We start from the raw sequence: 13980 nt of genomic DNA on the forward strand, positions 1-13980 counted from the left end.
CCATCAATTCCTCTTCCTCATCAGCGATGGCTTTTGGTTTTCGATCTACTTGGTTGTTTGAGGTTTTGATCTCCTCGCGACAATCAGCCTCTGATGACCTGCGCACAATAACCTCCAATGCTCTTGTTCGCCTATTCAATCCAGCAACAATCCAACTCTGGGCTCTAATACCACGATGTTGGAAGGTATCCCCTTCCTTTTTTCTAATCCCATCACAGTGTGTGTAGGTGTTGTGTGAGATCGAATTCAAAGAATGAGGATGATACTTTTTATTGTCGGATTGGATTTGATGCTTAGATACAAGGCCTATTTATAGGCTCAAATTTGCAACGAGTAATACGAAAGGTTTAAAAATATGAAAAGCCTCTATTAATTATTTCCCACATATTTATTTTTCAGTTCTCAAACTCCTTAGCTTCAGCTTCTTCTGTCACTTGGGATTTCTTCCACGTGTAAGTTTGATGTATTTAAAATATCTAAGTTAAGCTTTAGGGTTTTTTGTGTGTATAACCTTGCTACTATATCATGCTACTATCTATTTTGCTTTTTCCAATTCTAGCTAAGAGTGTAAGTTTCCTTGGATTCTCTTTGTTTTAGCTTGTGCAACTTGGTTAGGTTGGGACTCATTTAGGAACCTCCTTTTAGCTAGTATATGTCAAGAAGTATGTTCTTTGTCGTGCATACATTTGATATATGCTTGTTGAATCTATATTGTTTTTTCTCATCTTAGATAATGTCTTTTGAAGGGAAGTATTCTCAAAGATGGTCGTTGCAACTAGTTGTTGCTCGCTGATTATGGTCGGAGACATGTTAGAGGTTTTTGTGTTATTTGTAAGGTTTTTCCCTTTTTCTTGGTGCTAATAGCTTTTCTTTGTCTTATGGCTTGGGAATTTTGCCTCTTTGGTGCTTCTAATCATTCTTGGGTTGCTAGCTTATTAAAAACTTTTCACCATATATAAAAATAAAAAAAAAACATTAGATTACATATTATTAGATAAATTATTTGAAGAGTTGGGTACGCAAAAATGCATACATATGCATAGAAAGACATATTACAATAAAACATTGTTTCTATAGGCAAGTACATCAAAAAAGAAAACACCAATAAAAAGGGGGCAAGCATAAGATAAGACTAACATGGCAAAATGAAGGACAATTTTATGTAGAAAAATAAAAATGAAAATTCATTTTGTTTTTTCTTCTTCAGCATATTCTGATGTATAGTTTCTCAATTTGTTGGGTTTCGAAAGGTCAAACGGAGAACGTGAAAGAAGATCCGAACATGCAGTATTGCATAAATGCTGACTGGAATACTTCCTAGCATAAGCAGTGGTATAGAGATCCACACAAAGCGCTCGCGCAACATTATGACTAAGGCAGTACCGAAAGCTACCAACATCGTTGCAATGGACAGGAAAAGAGTGAAAAGACCGAACATCAAAGCCAGCGGCAACTTGATTAGGAAATCTTCTTCTCTGAAAAGCGATGTATGAATCCCCAAGAATATCATAGCTGAAGTGCAGGAAAAGAACAATGAGAATGCATCTGAAATTATGTAAGCACTAAAGTATTTTGATCGCAAGTATGTGGGCATGCCGGTATCCTCTTTATAGCCGCCTGGAGCTGTGAATGCCGCAGCGAACATTATAGTCACAATCAAGGTTGCCACTACTGAACAAGATGTTGCTATTTCCTTCAACCAGTCTCGTCCTTGATTCTTAAGGTCATTGTGTTCCTTATCAAATAAATCTTTTGGAGTTTGGTTCTCAGTGTTTACTAATCCTTTGCACATAGGTGCCATCTTCTCCACTTCCTGCAAATACATAACAAATATTTCACATTTTCTCTGGCTCATGCAAACAATAATTTGTAAAAACAAAGTGTATGTATCTCTCTCTTTATTCAACACAATTTTTGTTTTTATTCATGTTTTAGTAAGAAGAAGAAAACAAGTTCAAAAAAAATAAGGAAACAATATCTGTGCTACAAGAATAATAATATAATAAGATAGGTAAAAAAAATGTGAATATATCTATCTATTTGTTACCATAAAAGGAAATAAAACAAAAAAATCAAGTTTCCCCTTTTTTATGTTGTGAGTTTTCTTTTTCTATAAAATTATTCTCATACAATATTTTGACGATGTGTTTAAAACTAACAAAATTATATTTCTTCTAGAAGTTACTAATATTTCTTCACGTATGAAATTATCAACAAGTTTTTAAAAATTAAAAATGTTGTTATGCATAACAAAAATGTTGATAATTTTTGAAAACTAATTGATAATTTATGAAGAACTATTGTTAATTCTTTTAAAAAAATACTTACAATTTTGTAAGTGTCAAAACATTATGCATAAATGGAATTACCCTTTTTTTTGGGGGGGGGGAGGGCTCAAAATGTCTCAGTTTATCCTTGCTAAGGAAAAATAATAAAAAAATAGAAAGAAATAAGCTACAAAGAGCTGACTTAAAATTTAGTACCTTAAATCGTTGTAGCTCTCTCTGCATCTGTAGAGCTGGACCAAGAAATTGGCTAAGTTGAGGGGATGGTGATAACTTTGCAGCTTGATGAAGGAGGGTGTTGCCATCGCGATCGGGAAGTACGTTTGCTAAAAGTCCTGTTTCAGGCTTTTTACATGCAAACCTGTAGATTTTCTCAAGGCCTTTTGAAATTGCATGAGCAAAAAATGTTAATCCATCGATCTCAAACCACAGCACATCAGGGCAATCTTGAGTAACTACTTTGACAAAATCCACATTCTCTTGTAAAACAGCCGTCAGCATTGGCTTCCCCAAGACTGTTGCTATGGTCTTAGTATCATACTTATTTAAACTTGATAATTCCTTACTTATTGCACGCAACAATTTACGAGCTGGTTGGTGATTGTCCATGTACTTCTTTCCATACTCCAACGGGGCTGTCATTTAAACAAAAGAAACAACTTCTTTTGGTATTAATTAATGCCTTTTAAACACACTCTAAATTACCATTTCAGTGTGAAGTAGTGGTTTAAGATAAATAATGATTTTAGTATCAATATTTGCAGGACTATAACTAATTTTATGAAAAACTCACAAAAAGTAAGTAATTAACTAGCTTTGGATTTGTTGCCTAGTAAGAAGAGAAGTATAAGAATTAAATTTGGAATAGTATAATTACCATACTTAGCAGTTAAGTAGTCTGAGGCCCATGGTGGAAGACCTGCACAGCAGCACAGAAGGCCAAGCCTCAATCAATAATAACTAATTAAAACGTTCACTTAATTCCAAAATTTGTAGAGAAGAGTATAGCTCACCTGAGGAGATGTTGTCGTATACCCAAGCCATGAATCGATTTCTTTTTTCTTTTGCTAAATTTCTTTTTTCTTTTGCTAAATCCGCAAGGGCTAGTGGATATAGTGTTGTACCTTTCTCCTTCTTCATTTCTTCAATGCATTGATCTGGACGTAGCTTGAAAACCTCCAAAGCAATATCTATGTAATATGATAGGCAAAAAAATTACTATTTACATGCATAACATCAGGTAGAAGTTTCTTGGAGAATAAAAAAATCTTGTTATATAGGTTTGGCATTATTCTTTGCTAATTTAGATCATGTATCCCATCACAAACAAATATATAAAATATAATTATATAGTTAATATTATGCTATCAAATAATTTATTATGACAAAATAACTAATCATGCATGTATATATTGGGATTGGAGTTGGAGGCTGTTAGATTTTGGCATTGAGCTATGCCATAGTTTGGCTCTTCAGAGTTTTAGCCTAAGATATGGACTTGGTGCATGTCTTTTCAGTTGGGACTTAGTTGATGCCTGGGATGAACAGTCTTCCTTTGCATGTCAATTAGGTCATCTTCTAGTTTATAAGTTTGTGGTGTGTTGGTATCATGAGGTGTTATGTGGTGCTTGTGCCCTTGAGGGTATTGTGTTTAAGGCTTGGGGTCATTTCTTTAGTTAGCCCATCAGTTTACTCTTTGGATCCTACCCGAGCTTCTTGTCTCAATGCATGCCCTCCCTTGGGGTTAGACTTTTTATGTGGAGTTTTGGGGCCTGATTCCAACAGAAAAATAAGAAAAACAGAAAAAAATAATAATAAACGAGAAAGAAAAATGGGCTTTTGGTGCGTACCATAGATTCCAGCCGTGATGCATGCTTTGAAAAGCCTAAACCCATTATGCTTGCTTAAATATCCATAGGAAGTTGCTTCATTATCAGGGCTACTTGAGACTGGTTTCAGAAGAACTTTAATTGGATGTTTCTCTTTAGCCTGGTTGCTCTCTTCCTTTAGATCTAGAAGAACTTTTTTAACTTTATTGCCTGTACTCAAACTTTGATCTTCTTTCTCTCCTACAAAAAAGTTTTCAACCAAAGTGCAGTCATAAAGATAACGAACTATGTCCTTGTGGCCGTAGAGAGCAGCCACAACAACAGGTAACTGTCCTAGAGCATTCGTTACATCCGCTAAATCCTCGTATTTCTCCACTAACATCTCGACAATACTCATCTTCCCTCTTGCAGCAGCCAGGGTAAGCGCCGTTTCACCGTAATTGTTTTTTTCTTTCAGCAATTCGGGATTTGCTTCTCGTGCCAACAACTCTGAAACAATCATTTCCTGTCCAGCAACCACCGCCACTTGGACAGCATTTTCCTCGAACTTCGTAAATCTATTGTCCAGCAATGCATTGTTAATATCCAACATGCTCTTCACCTCGTGCAACTTTCCACGTCGAACCGCCTCGTAGAATTTTCTATCAAATCCTAAACTCAAAAGCAGAGGTATTAGGAAAATAAATAGAGAATAGAAAATTAAATGAACAATCCATTAATTAATTAATTTTGGGCTTTCTTTGTGGCTCAAGTGCATAGGTTTTTGGATCGTTTTGTGTCGTAGCAGTTTGGGTTTCTGTTGAGTTTTTGCTTGGCTAATGGGCTCCCTTTCTATTAATTAATACATTTCTCACTTTTACTAAAAAAGAATCTTGGCTTAATTAATTCAATTGCATGTGTGTTTTTATTAATTTTACTTATTATTAAGGCTAGGTCCCCGAGTGATGATGTGGCTGGTAATCCTTTTTGGCATTTCATTAGTCTCTTAATCCTTTAAAACCTATAATTATTTTTACAATATTTAGTTATCGTCTATGGTGTAATAATATTCAATTAAGTTTTCATGCTAATATCATTAGTCTCTTCATCATTTAAACCTTAATCGCCATGGCCAGGACAGCATTAAAACTGAGTGTGAGAACATTTGAGATTCACAATGCTCTCCTCTAGAGATGATTGGGAGTCTGTTAAGGGTAAAAGAAAAAAAAATAAAATAATTTTGAAACTAGCTAAAAAGTTCAATAAATGAATAATTTTAGAATGTGGATCAAAATCTTGATCATGATATTCCTTTTTTGTTTTCCTTGTCTTAGCTAGGTTGGAATTAAGATTTGTACAAAAAGAATAAATTATATATATTAAATGAAGTAGTTTAGTCATAAAAGCTTCGCAAAGAAAGAAGATCAAGGGAGTAAAAGTAGAGAAACATACCATAAGCAATAACAACAACAATGCTAAACTGTGGAGAGATAAGATAAAGATAAAGGAGGTTAAATTAGACCTATTACTTTTGATCACAAAATCCAACTTGCATTACAAGATATAGATCTCCCCCAACAAGAATGATGGGATCCAAGCTCTTCCTAGCAAGAAACTCAACTTTAATAATAACATTATAAATCTTCCAATAAAATCTCATTGCAAAGGATGAAACAAACAAAAAGCCATGGATGGAAGTCCAATAAACGGGGTTATTTCACATATCTTTGAAACCCACACTAGGGTTGTAATTGACCATGATGGATCAATGCACTCTCTATGAGAGGCTCATGCTACGATACTAGCAATAATTCTTTCGACTACATGTAAAGGATATGAAAGAAAGATGAGAAAAATGTTGCCTACTAAACCAAAGATCCATCTAAGGAGATTTGAATCACTAGATGAATACTCTACCAAAATCATATATCATCTTTGAAATTGTGTCACCATCAGGACTAATAGCCCTTCCCATAAAGTTCCCATCAACTTCAAAAATATATCGTTCCATGAATATAGAGGGATCCCCTCACTTCTAATCTGAACTAACCTTTCAAAAAATTGCACCGAATGCTTCACCACATTGAACCGATGATCTAACCATGAAGAACAATGCTTAATCATCTTATCTATTTATTCTTTATCCTTCAATTGTATAAATACAAGGTTTCAACCAGCAGTTTTTATGTAGTAAGACAACACTCATTCTCAATAGAAATTCTCTTGTAAGCTTAGAATCACTTTAACACTCTTAACAAATACCACTAGGCATGTATCGACCCATCATTTTTCATCTTCTACCATTGTAAACACCAAATTCAAACTCTTATCCATAGTTCTTCCAATGTTTACATGTTGATTTTGAACCTTCTTAGCTTCATTACCTTTTGTCACCACTGAAAACGACCTTGTGTCCCTCGCAATCAATACCACCTTACTTAACATCCAATCTACTATTGTGCAACTCGTGAGAAACTATAATGGGATTCACCTTATGGACCTTGATTGCTTTCTCGCCCTTTATCTTCCTCTAAAGTACGTGAATGCAAAATTTAGGGAAGAAACACTACAAAAAATTTAATTTTTTGCGGCGGTTTTAAAAATTGCGGCAAAACATGGTATTTTGTGGCAGTTTCTTTAAAATTTTGCGGCGGTTTTATAAAACCATCGCAAAATTAAGTAAAACATGTTTTTTTGCAATGGTTTTCAAAAATTCGTCACTAAATTTAAAAAATAATTAAATAATAAAAATAAATAAATTCTTTTTCGAGGTTGTTTCTTAGAAACTATCGCTAAAATAAAAATAATAATAATTTAAAATTAAAATTAAATTAACATTTGAGACGGTTTTCAAAAAACGCCACAAAATTCAAAAATATTAAATTTAGCGACGATTTTTGAAAAATCGCCGCTAAATTTAAAAAAATTAAATAATTTAAAATTAAAATTAAAATTAAATTAACATTTGCGACGATTTTCAAAAATCGTCTCAAAATTCAAAAAATATTAAATTTAGCGGCGATTTTTGAAAAACTGCTAAATTTAAAAAAATTAAATAATTCAAAATTAAAAATAAAATAAAATAATTCATTAAAAAATTAAATTTAGCAGCGATTTTCGAAAACCACCGCTAAATTGAAAAAAAATTAAAATTAAAATTAAATAAAAATCTAAAATATTAAAATTCATTATTTTCATTAAAAAAATTAAATTTCGCTTAAGAAAATAATTAAAAATTAAATAAATATAAAATATAAAAAATAAATATAAAATTGCATTTAAATTAATAGCAAAATTCATTAAAAATATAATTTAAAAAATAAAAAAAATTAATATATAAAATTTTAATAATTTTTAAAAAATATATAAAATCTTCTTTTTTATTTTTAATCAATTAATTTATTTAATTTAATTCAATTAATTTATTTTTAATTTATTCTATTATTCTTTTAAAAATAATCAATTAATAAATATTTTTAATATATATTAAAAAATATAAAATATAATTCTGAAAATTAATTGTTAGATTAGTATATAATATATATATGTGCATATATGTTAAAGAGTTCTTCGCAAATCAGGCGGTTCGCATGCACGCGCGCACAAGAGGTCTTGGGTTCGAAACTTGGGTAGAGCATGCTGGGATTTAATTTCCAGCATTGCCACGTGGCGTGCAAGGGCGAGGCGGGCGGGCTTGTGCGGGCAGTAAAAAAATTAATTTTTTTATTTTAGCGGCGGTTTCAAAATCGCCGCTAAAATTAACAATTTAATTTTTTTTATTAATTTTAGCGGCGATTTCAAAATCGCCGCTAAAATTAACATTTTATTTTTTTTTAAATTTTTAAAAATAAAATTTAAAAAAATAAAATTTTAATTTTAGCAGCGGTTTCAAAACCGCCGCTAAATATTATAGAAACCACCGCTAAATGACTTATTTAGTGGCCGTTTTAGAAACCGTCGCAAAATTTAAAATTAGCGGCGGTTATTCCAGCGATTGCTGAAAACCGCCACTAAACGCTCCGCGACGGCTGACTTAGCGACGGTTAAAAAATCGTCGTTAAATGCAAAAAAAAACGTCGCTAAATACTGAGTTTTTTGTAGTGAAACAACCTATCTTTGTCTTGGATGAAAAAAATTTCATAATCATTCCTATACTTTTTGAACAACCACCTAAGGGTATCAAAGTTGACTTATAGATGTAAGTTGTCAACAAAGATTATGAGTGATCACCTTTCCAATACTTTTGATTTGAAGAAAACTTTGAACTAATCAATTTGTCAAGGTCCATCCAAGCTGTGAACATTGACCCCATCCGTTAAAATTGCGAGGGATACTGTAATTGGGTGTAGATTCATGTATAGATCCATGCACATAAGTAATAATTTTGTTTTATTTTGATTATTTTTGGTCAAGAAAATTTTATTTTCAAACATACATCGGGAACTATATAAATTTTATTGCTTACCCCCATTTTTTCTATTAAGTGTTTCTACGCTTTTTAGTAGTGCACATATTTTTCTATTTCATCTTTAGGTAGCATTTGTTAAAATGAGCAAAATAAAAGAGTATTAAGATAAAGTCGAAATATTTTTTGGATCAAGATATGGAATAGTCAAGATAAGGTTGAAAAACATTCTAAAATTTTTATCAAGTTGTTTGTTAAATTTTTTAAAATGCACTAGATGACACAAATGTCATTTTTTTCTTATCTATAAAAATCAAGATATGTTTATCTTGAGAAGAGACGGGAGAGATAAGCATATTTTGAAAGATCAAGATAAGAAATCACGTGACTTCTTTTCCAATGATCACCAGATAAATTTAACAAGCACGCTGAAAAGACTAAACATTTGGAATGCTTTTCATATCCCCCCTTTTTTAGTCTATATTTTGGCTAACAAACACTACCTTAGTAAAAAAAATATGTCCTGTAGGAGGGATCATCATGTAAAGTTGAGATTAGACTCAACCCTTGGTCAAACCATTAGATTAGGGTAGCAGGATTTGGCAACTAATAGAAAGTACTACTTGGGTCTAATTGTACCTAAGGATAGTATCCTTTTAAACACATCTTGAAATGGTAAGGGGCCACGTGGACTTAAAAGGTGTGTTTGAGGCTCATGAGACTCAAAGCATGCATGAGAACTCAATACACAACTATATATCTACCAGTAAACTCCTACAATGATAATGTAGTTCACGTGTTTTACTTCTTAGTTAACAACATTAGATCACACACATATGTGCAAACCTCTACGAACTTAAGTGATCAAATTAATCTCAAGCTTTAGTTAGGTGTCTCTTGATTTATTTTTTGAGTGCTCATGAATTTAAGGGCAAAGGAGTCAATGATGCTATCTTGAATAACTCTTTTCAAAGTTTTTCCCTGTTTTTCCTTTTTCAAATAGTTAGTGTACTCTTAACTTTATTTAATTAAAAGAAGTGCATTGTGTCCTATTAACCCATTTTTTTTCTTTTTACTTTGAAAAAAAGTAAAGCTAAAACATTGTATTTGCTAAAACACGCTTCTTGTAATTACTTACCAGTAGGTTTCGATTTGCGTGGTGTATCCGTCCTCCTTAGTTGCCCTTCACCACTTATTGTGTCGTCTTGTGCTTCCACTGTTCAAGGGAATCATGGAAAGAATAGAAGGGATAAAAAAATAAAAAATAAAAAGGTGAAAAAACTTTAAAACAAGTGTAGAAATTATTTAACAATAATTATAGAAATCTACTTAATATATATTTTGTCAAAATATTTACTTCTCATTAAATTTATTGTAACCTTAAAAAAATCAACTTTGATCTTAGGCAAGTTTTTATTAGGTTAAGCATGGTTGAAGTAGGTTGTTATAATGGGATAATACATTTAATAAAAATTCTTACAGAATAAAATTAATATTATAACAAGATTTAATTAAATTCTTATAATTATCTTATTTATTGCACTGCTAAAATGTAGAGATAAAAAAAAAAAAAAAGAAAGCTGAGCATTCTAACGCATACTGATAGCAAATTTTGCTTGCATCAGTGAAACCAGGTTAGAGCTTTGTCACCTTCGTCTTTGTCAGTGAACCCAAATAATCCCCCAAATAATCCCCCTTTTGGTTTTGGTGGCCGTCGGTACTGATCATCATGATGAGAGCAAGCCATTCCTTCTGCAATATTATAAATAAATACATAAAACATGTCAAGTATTTTGTTGAGTTTAGATTCAATGAGCATTAAAAAAGGAAGGCTTTCAATTAAAAATAAAGAAAGAAAGAAAGAAAGAAAGAAGTTTTCAGTGAATGCTTTCAGATTTTGCATGAAACAACACTGGGGCGTACTCCTAGTTAGTCTACTTGTAGGAAACTTCGTCGTTCCAAAGTTCAAACATCAATTCTATGAAATTTCTGTGAAAGCAATCTCAGTTTAGTAAAAGCACAACTAGAATTAAACAGTTCATAGTGGCGGACTTTGTTTGACAGATTTAATAGCAAGGTTAATTTGGCTACAAAAGGGATTCTTGGAGTGGATAACACTACTTGTCCGTTCAACAGGTTGGAGGAACGCTACTTGATTTGAAGTTTTCAATTGGTTGGATCTATCTTGGGCCTCTTTGCCCCGAATCTATTTCGGGCCTCTTTGGTCATTGGGGGCGGTTTTGGCTCACCATATAACTTCGCTGTGAACGTTAGTTTTGTCTGACTGGGTGCTTGAGCATTCTCTGTTTTATTATTCTGAAGCCATGGTTCCTTCCTTTGGGTTTCTTTGCTGCATCATTGCTTGTTCTTCACCACTTGCGTTCATGTTCTTCTTCAGTTCTATGATCCCTTGGCTGGTGGATTTTTGTTCACTTTATAGCTACATTTGGTTACTGTTTTTAGTACTATTTTGGCCTTTGCCTTCAGAATCTTGTAGACGGTTTCGTTATTGGTACGAGTGTGTTAAATTTCGGTCTGCTTTAAAATCAAATAAATACAACAATACATACATTTCCGCATGCATCATTGTATACACTGCTGTATAAACACTTACCAGCATGCATATAACACTTATACACTGATGTATACAGCAGTGTATGTAAATACATATACTTTATACTTTTGTGTTAATTAGACCAGCCAAGGCAGAGTCAATCTAAACAAGTCTGATTTTCCCCTCGTACGAATCGATCTTTAGTCTAATTTTTTGTCAATTTTAATTTCGGTCCGATACAACGAAATGAACACCCCCCCCCCCCCCCCTCTCCCTATGTTGGGCTAGAGTTCTCCATCTTTTCCTCAATAATATAGAATTGATAACGTGGTGGTTCTCACTAATTAACTTTTATTAAATGATGATTGTCCCTCTTTTGTAATATCATATCCGTAGTCTCTCTTTTTTTTCATTTTTACTTAAAAAGAAAAATAAATTATTATAATATTTAAATCATACCATCAAGTGCTTGTTTGTCCGATTGTGTAGCATCCTTGCCTTGTGGTGTTGCATCAATGTTTAGCCCCACTTCACTGACCGTCGATTGCTGATCAGAACCATCCATTTTCCTTCCTAATACAGTACAACCAGAAACATTATATTATATTTATGTAGACTTTTTATACCAATATACAAAATGATAATCCACTAGAATTAATGTAATCATCTGCCTTTTCGATATTATTTTTATTTTTAACATACGAGTATTACGAGTTATATTATTCTTTCCTCTAGCAATCAAAACGGATTGAACACCCCCCAGTTGTTGGGCTAGAGTTCTCCATCTTTTCCTCAATAATATATTCACTTTTTTCCCAAAAAGATAAGAGTTGATAATGTGGTTATTCTCAGTAATTAGCTTTTATTAAATGATTCTCTCTTTTATAATCTCATATCTGTAGTCTCTCATTTTTTTTCTTAAAAAGAAAACAAATTATTATAATATTTAAATCTTACCATCAAGTGCTTGTTTTCCCAATTGTGCAGCATCCTTGCCTGGTGGTGTTGCATCAATGTTTAGCCCCACTTCACGGACAGCCGATTGTTGGTCAGAACCATCCATTTTCCTTTCTAACACAGTACCACCAGAAACATTATATTATATTATATTTATGTAGACTTTGTATACCAATATACAAAATGATAATCCACTAGAATTAATGTAATCATCTGTCTTTTCGATATTATTTTTATTTTTAACATATGAGTGTTATGAGTTGTATTATTCTTTCCTCCCTTTAGCAATTTCTCTGGATGTGATAGGTTGGTAACTCTTTCTTTTTGTACAATTACTACAATTTGTCCTGCAAACTCTTGTTATCCAATATTTAAATTATAGGAACACTGCTAAAACTAGTAATATGTAAAAGAGTTTTGTAAGATGCATTTAGTTCATTTGTTTTTAGCATCCAAACACTCAGATAAGATATTTTGAAAATGATATCTTTAGTATAAGAGTGTTTGAATACTAAAATTTAAGTACATTAAATGCACTTTAATATACAAACGTTTATACACCACGTTGCTTGAATGAATATTTTAAATAATTTACACACACATTCGGACACTACTAAAAACCAATACCATTATCCAATAGGAAAATATAATAAACTGCCTCTAAATAATTCATACCTCTCCAATGTGTGACAAAATAATTCAAACATCTGGTCTAATACGTGGGCCTTTTTGCTATCTTATACGTGGGCCATCAGCTCACATGATATTAAATTAACACGGTCTTTTCCTAATTGATTTTTTTTTTCTCCTAATTGGATCTTAATGATTGTTTTCGGGGTGCACGGGGAATACAAAAATGTTCCAATATCGTTATAAATAATTATTTGACAAACCAAGTGAGAGCATTGTCACCTTGGCCTCGTCTAGACTTCCTCGAAGTTTCTGGGTCTGGTCTTGGTGGTGCCTCATCAGCATCGGCATCAGTTAGAGCATCGTCACCTTCGTCAGGATTTAAGAAGGCAAAAAGTCCTTTGTTTTGTCTGTGCGAGCGTCGGTGGTGTTTGTCATCATCAGACCCGGCCATTTCTTCTGCAGGTTATACACACACGAAACGTTGTCAAGTATCCTGTAGACTAGAAAAACTTTAAATGAAGAAGAAAGTGCGTTAACTGATCAGCGTGGAGTGTGAAGTTGCGTGCAGGCGATGAGCGAATGCCTCCTGGGGGAAGATTTACGGACGGCCATACACTCAAAATTTGAAATATATATACTAGTGAAAAAGGTAATTAACAAGTGGAAAGCATTTTAGATAATACATATTGATATTCTCGTCTGTACTCGCAAGCAAAGATGACAGATAACTTTAGTAGCATTATTATTGATATTAAGGCACAAAGAAACAAAGGCATGTGTTGTGCAATCATCTTTCGGCTTCGGGATTCTTATTTGTCTTCTACTTTTGTTATGCTTCCTTGGCAGAGAGGGAGAATGGGTAAATGGGACCCATTTATTAATTTATTGCCATCCCTAGTTGTATCGTTTGATTTAGGGATTCAATGCAATAGACCAGCAGTTGCAAGTTTTCTGTTTTCAATCAATAATTGTTTAAATATGGTAACTTTTCCTATTGCATGGATTCGTCCCTCTAATGTACGTTTGTCCTTTTGAATCTTGGTGGTTCATTAACAACTAGCAAGAGAAACCTTGCATTTGTCTCATCTCGTTTTATTTTAGGAATCCCATACAAAAAACAAGTGGGCGAAAATTTGTTTTTGAATTAATCTTGTGAGTCCCGCTTTCCTTGTTGCGTGTGGATCAGTGAGATCCCTTTAATTGAGAAATCCAACACAATGTATAAATGGCCATAAAGTCTTCCTTCCAATTTATATCTTTTACACAAAATCTTTGGAAATATTAGTGCTTTTGCTTTAGTTTCTGCATTTGGTATTCTTCTTTAGTCGACAATGTCTT

General features: G+C 32.9%; 1 protein-coding gene across 1 annotated transcript; it reads right to left on the reverse strand.

Annotated features, from left to right (window-relative positions):
* Window positions 1-1003: 1003 nt before the first annotated feature.
* On the reverse strand, window positions 1004-13232 carry LOC127804234 (uncharacterized). The gene is made up of 11 exons (XM_052341056.1): window positions 13180-13232; window positions 12922-13098; window positions 12010-12123; window positions 11512-11625; window positions 10149-10250; window positions 9637-9714; window positions 4136-4765; window positions 3299-3475; window positions 3163-3204; window positions 2484-2920; window positions 1004-1813 (listed from the first exon to the last, which is right to left on the reverse strand). The coding sequence occupies exons 2-11, from the start codon at window positions 13091-13093 to the stop codon at window positions 1229-1231; spliced, it is 2451 nt and encodes an 816-aa protein (XP_052197016.1). The 5' UTR covers window positions 13094-13098; window positions 13180-13232; the 3' UTR covers window positions 1004-1228.
* Window positions 13233-13980: the final 748 nt, after the last annotated feature.

The sequence above is a fragment of the Diospyros lotus genome, chromosome 6 (genome assembly GCF_014633365.1).
Source record: "Diospyros lotus cultivar Yz01 chromosome 6, ASM1463336v1, whole genome shotgun sequence".
Classification (NCBI taxonomy): Eukaryota; Viridiplantae; Streptophyta; class Magnoliopsida; order Ericales; family Ebenaceae; genus Diospyros; species Diospyros lotus.